This window comes from Cibotium barometz, chromosome 10, assembly GCF_041138505.1.
Source record: "Cibotium barometz isolate CiBa-2024 chromosome 10, ASM4113850v1, whole genome shotgun sequence".
NCBI classification, from domain to species: domain Eukaryota; kingdom Viridiplantae; phylum Streptophyta; class Polypodiopsida; order Cyatheales; family Cibotiaceae; genus Cibotium; species Cibotium barometz.
The window spans coordinates 31,104,546-31,113,878 of record NC_141055.1 but is presented as its reverse complement, the minus strand read 5'-3'; the positions used below and the strand labels follow the sequence as shown (position 1 = coordinate 31,113,878).

Below are 9,333 nucleotides of genomic sequence, written 5' to 3'. Positions count from 1 at the left end.
CTAAACAGTCGAAAGAAGGCTGGAGAACCTTGGGTAGGAGTGCGATATGATGGGGGGGGCAAAGGTTGGTAGTGATCTTTTAAGTGTGATTAAAGAGAGGGGCATGCAAGGGGAACCGCAAAATCTCTCAAGTGGCGTGGTGTGATTAGACAAGGCGGGCCAATGTGCCAATCACATCAAAGGGCTAAAGGGGCGCTAGAAGAGGGTGATGATGCGTAGTAGACGATCGAATCATATAGACGGATTGATGGGTGCATAGATAGGGATAGGTCGGCTTGAGCTTCGTTTTGTAGACACTAGGAGAGAAATGCAGAAGAGTCGCTCAAGCTTCGTTTCATCCCTGCCTCGACCGATGATGGGCGCTCTGCGCCGCCGCCACCTGGCCTTTCTCTTCATCCTCATTGGGTCATGCGCCGCTCCTGCCGCCGGGCTTTCCGCTGACGGTTGGGCGTTGCTCCCCTTGCTCACCGGCTTCTCGCCGGCATGTGCCGCCCGCCAAACGCTGTCCGGCTCTTGGAATGCATCGCATGACACCCCCTGTGGCTGGACAGGGGTCACCTGCTCCATTAATTCTCTTCGCGTGATCGGCCTCTCGCTGCCGTCCGGCGTCATGGGTAACTGTGGCGGCTTTCTTCCGGCCAAGCTCGGCTCTCTCAGCGAGCTTGAAGTGATCTCTCTCCCCTCACTCAACCTCAGCGGCCCCATTCCCGTCGAGCTCGCCAACTGCACCCGCCTCCGCCGTATTGACCTTTCCGGAAATAACCTCACCGATCCCATCCCCGCCCAGCTCTTCACACAGCTCCCTAACCTCACCGTGCTGCGCCTAGAATCCAACCAGCTGTCCGGCAGCATCCCGCCACAAATCGGCCAATGCAAGAATCTCGCCGTCCTTACTGTCCACGACAACCAGCTCTCCGGCAACATTCCGGCAGAGCTAGGCCAGCTCTCCCTCCTCCAAGTCTTCCGTGCTGGCGGGAACGCCCTCCTCTCCGGGAAGCTGCCGCCCGAGCTCGGTAACTGCAGCAGCCTCACCCAGTTGGGCCTCGCCGCCACTGGCGTCTCCGGTAGTATTCCGCCCGAATTCGGGCGCCTTTCCAACTTGATCTCCCTCATGCTCTTCGAGGCCAACTTGTCCGGCCCCATCCCGCCCGAGCTTGGCAATTGCAGCCAGCTGGTGGAGCTTCACCTCTTTGTGAACAGCCTCACGGGCGCTTTGCCGGGCGAGCTGGGAAAGCTGAAGAATCTGCAGAGGCTTTATCTGTGGCAGAACAGGCTATCAGGCCCGATTCCGGCAGAGCTGGGGATGCTGTCGAGTTTGCAAGTGCTGGATCTCTCGCAAAGTCGATTTACTGGCAGCATTCCGCCCAGTTTCGGCAAGCTGGCGGTCGTTTCAAAGCTGTACTTGAGCGACAATTCGCTGTCCGGCAACATTCCGGCGGAGCTGGGCAATTGCAGCAGCGTGACTGATCTTCAGCTGGACAGAAATGAGCTGACGGGGGCCATCCCTGGAGAGCTTGGAAAGCTGTCCAAGTTGGTGCAGTTGTTTCTATGGAACAACTCTTTGGAGGGGGTGATTCCCGCCAGCTTGGGCAATTGCAAGGCGCTTCAATTTCTGGATTTCTCATGGAACCGGCTAACGGGCTCTTTGCCGGTGGAGCTCTTCGAATTGCAATCTCTTTCCAAGTTCCTGCTCATGGCCAACGAGTTGTCCGGTGAAATACCCTCTGCCATAGCCAGGTGCCGGTCCCTGTATAGGTTAAGGCTGAGCATGAACAGGTTCACAGGTTCGATTCCCAACGAGCTCGGGGAACTTCAAAACCTCACATTCTTCGACATCAGCAGCAACCAAATCTCTGGATTAATTCCTGCTAGTATCGTCAATTGCCAAGCTCTCCAGCTCTTCAACGCCCACGACAATCGCCTCAGCGGCACCATCCCCGCCCGGCTTGGCCACCTTTCAAACCTGCAATCGCTGGACCTCTCCTCCAACCAGCTCACAGGTCCTCTGCCTCCGGCTTTGGGCGGCCTGGAACAACTCACCAAGCTCAATGTCAATGCCAACTCCTTGTCCGGTAGCATACCCTCTGAATTGAGCGGCTGCAAGAAGCTCACAACGCTAGACCTAAGCTCAAACTCCTTCTCGGGCACCATCCCTTCTTCGCTTGGGCGAATCAGCACTCTCAGCATTTCTCTCAACATTTGCTGCAACAGTTTGTCCGGGGCTATACCCGAAGAATTCTCTCAACTGTTTGCGTTGGGGGATCTAGATATCTCTCACAACAAGCTTTCTGGTAGCCTGGATGTGCTTGGCAGGATGGGCAGCCTAGTAACTCTCAACATCTCCTATAACCTCTTCTCCGGGACTCTTCCCAACACGTTTCTTTTCACATCAATGTCCGGTAACAACTATGCAGGCAACCCAGGCCTATGTGTGCCTTCTTGCTTTTCAAGCGCTACGACAGCAGGAGGAGGTAGCAAGGGCAATGTCTCCAGAGGTAAGGCCATTATTGGGTTCTTATTTGGCAGTGTGGGAGTGATGTTTGCCGTTGGCTCTTTCCTGCTCTGTGCCATGATCAGAAACTCCAGGAGCCAGATGAATGAGCCGCTCAACATGGTGTGGCCGTGGGAACTCACCCCTTTCCAAAAGCTCAACTTCACAGTGGAGGATGTACTTGACAGTATGGTGGATACCAACATCATAGGCAAAGGGTGCTCGGGGGTTGTGTACAAAGCAGAGATGCCAGGAGGTGAGATCATTGCAGTGAAAAATGTCATGGCTAGCTCTACCAGTGTTTTTCCTCAGAGGGATTTCTTCAAAACGGAAGTGGAGACATTAAGGACCATCAGGCACAAAAACATAGTTAGGCTCTTGGGGTTTTGCACTAATCGGCAGGTTAACCTTCTTCTTTATGATTATATGCCCAATGGGAGCTTGGGTGAATTCATTCATGAGAAGAGGAGGATGTTAGACTGGGATACTGGATACAAGATAGCCTTGGGTGCTGCCCAGGGGCTTGCTTACCTTCACCATGACTGTGTGCCCCCCATCCTTCACAGAGACATCAAGGCCAACAACATCCTTTTGGGCCCTTGCTTGGAGCCTTACCTTGCTGACTTTGGCCTTGCAAAGATTGTGTTAAACTCACCGGGTGCTACTCAAACTGTGCTGGCCGGATCCTATGGTTACATTGCACCAGGTTTGTCTAGCATTCTCTCCTCAATGTCTAGCATTCTCTCCTCAATGTCATATTTCTTTGATTTCTCATTTATACGTTTTAGACCCTTATTAGTGTAAACTGTGTGATTGCCTCTTACATTTAGTTGTTGTCTCGGCTAATTAGTCTAGGCTCTTATGTGTGCCCCATTGCCATTCAAAGACTGTGTGCACCAAAAGGTAGTAGCTTCTAGAGAGCAGTTGTCCACACCCATTTCAGTACTTCGAAGGCCTTGATAGTGTAAAATTTTGTACTTCTTGTTGAATAATATAGCATATAGTGTGCGTTAGCCTATACATTAAGCAATTGGACATATCATTTTGGTTTCCCCATAGATCTCAGTGTGTTTTCATCCTTATATTACATCCTGAGATATACACCTTGCATGATCATCCCTTCGAAAATATCTTGTATATGCATTAAAGACTGGAATTTCTTCCCTTCTCACATCTCACCTGAACAGTTTTTCAGTTAATATATATAATTATTATTGATCCAAAAAAAAGACTGGAATTTCTGTAAAACCCTCATTTTCAATGTGATACCCTTATTTTAAGATTAAGTAAACCTGATTGTGCACCCACGTGTTACATATACATCCTACCTATAGTGTCCGAGCCCAAAATAACCCTGGTTGTGTACCCAGTTGTTACATTTGAATGCATACCCTTTAGTCTACAATAGGGCACATCAGTCATGCCTGGGCTTTTTCTCTTCCTACAGTATTTGCTTTTTGCAGTAGGCATTTGTAAAGCATGTGCTTTGTCTGTAGACTCATATGTAGACAGTAGAAAATTTGCGAAAGCTTTTGCAGGTACTACCTAGTAGCTGCTTTTCAGGAATGTTCATTAGTTGTTTAAGAATGTTTTAAGTTTTTAATGATATTATTATCTCTAAGCTCTGAAGTGATGTACTGACGGAGGGGGGTCTTTTTCCACGTTGGCAGAGTATGCCTACACACTCAGCATTACCGACAAGAGTGACGTGTACAGCTACGGAGTGGTGCTGCTGGAGATTCTGACGGGGAAGAGGCCAGTGGATGCCAGCCTGGGCGAGGGGCGCCACCTCACCGACTGGGTCCACGAGATGCGCCACTGCCACCATGACGTGGCGGAAATCCTGGACCCGCGCCTGCGTGGCATGCCGGACCCTTTCATACACGAGATGTTGCAGGCGCTGGGCATCGCGATGGACTGCGTTCACCCGCTCCCGGAGGAGAGGCCCACCATGCGCCACGTAGTCAGTTTGCTGGTCGGCATACGCCACGAAATTGAGGAGTACACAAAGCTGGACGTGTTAGCTGCCGCCACGTGTAAGCCTTCAGCCCGCACCAAAGAGATGATATCGTCGCCTGAGCTACAGGATAGCGTGGTCCCCAGCTTCACCCACACCTCCTCCATGTCCTTCTCTCACACCCCCCCTTACAGCTTTGCTTAATCAACTATATACTTAACGTAACCTTATTTATAAATTGGATAAAAAATTATGCTAACATTAATACTATTATGCATTTGGCTTGCCCCCATCGCCAGCGACCACATGTAGATATATGCCTATTGGCACGCAAACGGTAATTTGCTCGCACGTACATGCTAGCTGTTCCAACAACCCACGCTTTATTTGATGGGACCTTCCACTTTCAAAAAGTTCACAGCAGGGAAAGAGTGGCGTGGTCCAGGGAGAAAATTTTCTATTTTCTGGAGGCAATTTCTGTGTCATTGTTTAATAGCCAAAATACTGTTGTATGCATCATACAGTCTACAGATCGAGAAGATATACTCTTATATGCCACTATTAAAAAAATGCTTTTTTAAAGAGTTTTTCATTATTGGTTATCCACTTGGCTCTAAGATCCCATCTTTTTTTATTGTTAATTACTATTATGGAATGGAATGTGCCTTTGGATTAAGGTTTTAGAGGTTGAATCATCTCAAGATTTTAGGAGTTTAGTTGTGCTTATTATGATGAAAATAATTACACCTGGGGTGATTTAATTTTTAATGATTTTGAGGGTTGCTGTCCTCTCGCCTAAGATCTCTCTATCTCTCGTAGGAGGGTTTTAGCAGCACACAGCAGGGAGGGGGCCACATAGCTAAGGCTTTGGGAGGTTCTGAAGTGATTCGAACTGGCTGAGAGTAGGCGACATAGCTAAGGCTTTGGGAGGTTCTGAAGTGATTCGGAGGAGGGGTAAGACGGAGGAGGAGGGGAGGGGTTATTCGAAACCTTAATTTATTAAGGTTGAAACCTTGGGTTGTGTGCCCCATAGTTAATTAAACCGATAGAGTGAAATAGGAGATAGTAGACAATATATATATATAGATATATATTGGTTGAAACACTTGTTAAATATAACTAGTCCCCAATCTGTACTAGAGGTTTGGATACCATATAGTAGGCCTTAGATTTGAAGACCATTTTGGAAGTCATGGACAATCTTAAAGAAAGCATCAAAATTGGCATACTTGTATATCAAGGTACCATGCTTTGCATATATATCTCACCAAGGGAGATCCTCAAGCATTTCATTTTCTTTGAACAGAGCACCAAACTTGGCATATATAGACACATGGAGAGAGATGTGTCCTCTTCTATACATAGTAAGAAGTGGCGTGACCCATTTCCAACGGGAAGTAGCCATATAATGAAACATAAAATTAAAAATAGACTCTTAATCTTCCATTAACTGTATGCTAGATTCTTGGGTGTGTTAAGATTTAATTTATTTATTTCTCTCCCTCATTAACTGTCCTCCGACTGGGAGAGGAAAGGATAGGATTTTGGGCCCTTTGGTCTCGGACAGTAGGTAAGCCACATACCGATCAATGCATCCCTCTTTCTCACACACCCATCTCTTTTTCTCTCTCTCATCTCTCTTGTGTGCACTTTAAGTTTTTAAAGATAGAAAAGTCTATATAAAGAAAGAAACTTCTACTTAAGGGGACTTAGAGGAAAGGATAGCATTTTGGGCCATTTGGTCTCTGACAGGTAAGCCACATACTGATCAATGCATCCCTCTTTCTCACACACCCATCTCTTTTTCTCTCTCTCATCTCTCTTGTGTGCACTTTAAGTTTTTAAAGATAGAAAAGTCTATATAAAGAAAGAAACTTCTACTTAAGGGGACTTATCCACTTTTTGAACAATCTTTGACGCTTATATAATTTTAGTAAATATTGACTTGGAAATGGATTGGAGTAGTTGTGCAAGCTTGACCAATTGAAAATTATAAATACAAATTGATCATGCCATATTGATAGAAAAGTCTCATGTGAAATCTTAATGATATTTCACTTGTAGAGCAGTCATCCTATAATGTTATAAAATTTGAAGAAAATATTATATGCTAAAATATGGATTCTTTACAAAACTATGGGAAATGGTAATATGCTATTTATAAACTAAGTCCAAAAACAAAGCGGAGTAAGCAAAGAGATGACGTCGCCGTTCTCACACCCTTCTCCTTGTACGTGTCGGCCACTACAATGTTGTTGCTCCTCAGTCTTCAGCCACCCCATCGATTTTCCAACCTACACACATAAAGGAGAGTGCTGGAAGCACATGAACATGCACTAAGAAATATTTCATGGTCATGATGGGGACACGCAGACACACACATCCTTTTTGGGTTACTTGGTAATGTACCGGGCTAAGCCTGCCACGCTCTTGCATTGCAGGAAATGAAACCTCTCTCTCTCTCTCTCTCTCTCTCTCTCTCTCTCTCTCTCTCTCTCTCTCTCTCTCTCTCTTTGTGCTGGAGCCTTGAGAACATGCAAATACAAATTAAAAAATAAGCAATGAGGGAGATAGAGCTTACTGTCGTCTAGAATAGGGGTGATGTTGACGCATTTGGTCTAGTGAAGGCAGACCCCTCCAAAGAATTTGATAATGGAGATTTTGTAAAGAGAAGTTCAAAGCATTCCATGATACATTTTGGAATAGATAGGTTGAAAAGTAAGAAGATTCAAACATTGCCTTCCAAAGGTCATATAGCTCCATAGGGATATTATGTTTTTCTAAAGGTACAATAATTCATTATATGATCTTGTTTCAACCTATCAATGCATACCCATAACATATATAGCTTGTCCAAAAAGGTGTTATACACTATCTTCAAGCTTCCATCAAAGTATACAGGTAGCCAATGAATAAAAGTAGGGTAAGATATATCTAAAAATAAAAAAAGTTAAGAAAATGAGTTGGTTGACATTAAAACTAAAAAAGCACCTTGGTGCTGTTGGGCATATGTCGAGTAAGAAGCTCCTCAAGCACTTGTTACGCTTTTGCAAGATCTATACATAGATATCGTTGAATGTGAGAAGTCCAAGAGATCCCAAGAACACCTTATGCATGGTTTAAAGTAGGCATCATCCCTACTTCTCTCCATACAAAGCACATTATTAGTCCCCAACAACGTTTGTATGGCAATCTCCTTGTGAATCTTGTGCTTAGCCTCTGCTTAGCACACATTAGTTTGCATACATGCAACCAAATGAGCATGTGCAACTTGACATAATGGTCTCTTCTCAAACTTCTCCACCCTGCATCATACACACACACATACATACATGCACATCATAACTATTTTCACCTTGTCATTTTCTCCTATGCTGCAACAAATTTTCAAGATGCAAGTGAAGGTCATTGCATTCATAGAGAGGCCCAATCAAATGCATCAGTTCAAAATAATTCCATGCTTCGCAGTGATTTGTTAGCCATAAACTACAATTAATGTAAAGAGATAACATTACAAAGAGAAGGCTCCACTCGTCATTTTTGCAAAAGCATTGCATTTTGCATACACACACATCAAAGCATTCCAATTGAACCCATTGTCTAGCAATCTCATCATGAATTTGTTCCCCATTATCAATTGCTCTTATAGTGTCACATGCCTTCAAGATGCAAGTGAAGGCCATTGGCATTTGAAAAGAGGCCCTAAGCTACATCAGTTCAACACATTTAAATGTTACTTCACCTTGGATTTTTTGGTTTAGTGGAGATCAAAAGATAAAAACTCAAATCAAGAATACCTCTTAGCATACCAAGCGATTTTTTTTTGTGTTGGCAATAAGAACACATTTTGCAAACATGCTCAGTTAGTCCTATTCCATAGGCTTTCAAGGTGCACTCCATAGTCATTGCATTTGCATTACACACACACTAGCTAGCATGCCTCCCTATCTCTTTTGCTCTTTCTCTCTCTCATCTATCACACCACATGCTGCTGTTGCATGCTCGCCCTTTATAGAGGTGCAAGCTTCTCTCTGTTGCACCCCTGCCATTAGCATCTCACTCCTTAGCCAACAAATAAAAAGAAAATGAAAAAATACAAAAGATCAAAAATACAAAAAATGAAAAGATAAAAAATATCGAAAATACAAAATACAAGACAGCTTGTGCATACAGGTAGCAAAGCATGAAGTCCACTGTCCGCACTATGAAGCCACGAAAGGTTTTCCTTTATTAGGTGCAAGGAGAAAGAGGTTAGAATCTAACGCTTTCATGGGGTGTTGTGGGGCTGGTGTCTGGGAATCTGGGATGACGCCCATGCAAGCCCATCCTTCAATGCCCCTCCATACAGAGATCGACCTAGTGGCCATTTCGTCAAAGCATAGCAAATCAGTTGTAGTCTCTGGTAGTGGCCGTCTTTGAGTACAAAGAAAAAGAAAAAGAACTCCGCGGTGGCCATCTTGTCAAGCGCATCAAAGCTGAAATCTCTAGTGGTTGTTCATCAAGGCAAAACGCTAAGCTCAGTGGCTATCATCAAGTAGCGAGATCATATGATCCCCTCGAAAACAATCTTTAATTAGCCAATCTACCTCTTCAATTGTGGCCTCTTACCAATACTAAAATGTGATGTTAAATGCAATTCAAGCTACATTACAAATTGTTGCACAGAGATCAAAGGCCCCGTAGTGCCACCACTACACAACCAACGGCCGCCCGTTTTCACCACCGACGTGCCCATCACGACTTACGCAAGCCCAGCAGCACCTTTAAATGCCAGCCCACCACCCTCAATTGGCATTGCATGTGAGGATAGGTGGGGACACTTCTACACATGCTCAGGAGAGACTCGTCCAGAGGAGAGAAAAGAGTCAAAAGAATATATAAAAAA

At 45.2% G+C, this 9,333-nt stretch overlaps 1 protein-coding gene across 1 annotated transcript; it reads left to right on the top strand.

The window, feature by feature from the left end:
- The first annotated feature begins 203 nt into the window (after positions 1 to 203).
- Positions 204 to 5,050, top strand: LOC147634778 (uncharacterized). The gene is made up of 2 exons (XM_086803965.1): positions 204 to 3,197; positions 4,162 to 5,050. The coding sequence occupies exons 1-2, from the start codon at positions 308 to 310 to the stop codon at positions 4,650 to 4,652; spliced, it is 3,381 nt and encodes a 1,126-aa protein (XP_086660091.1). The 5' UTR covers positions 204 to 307; the 3' UTR covers positions 4,653 to 5,050.
- The last annotated feature ends 4,283 nt before the right edge of the window (positions 5,051 to 9,333 follow it).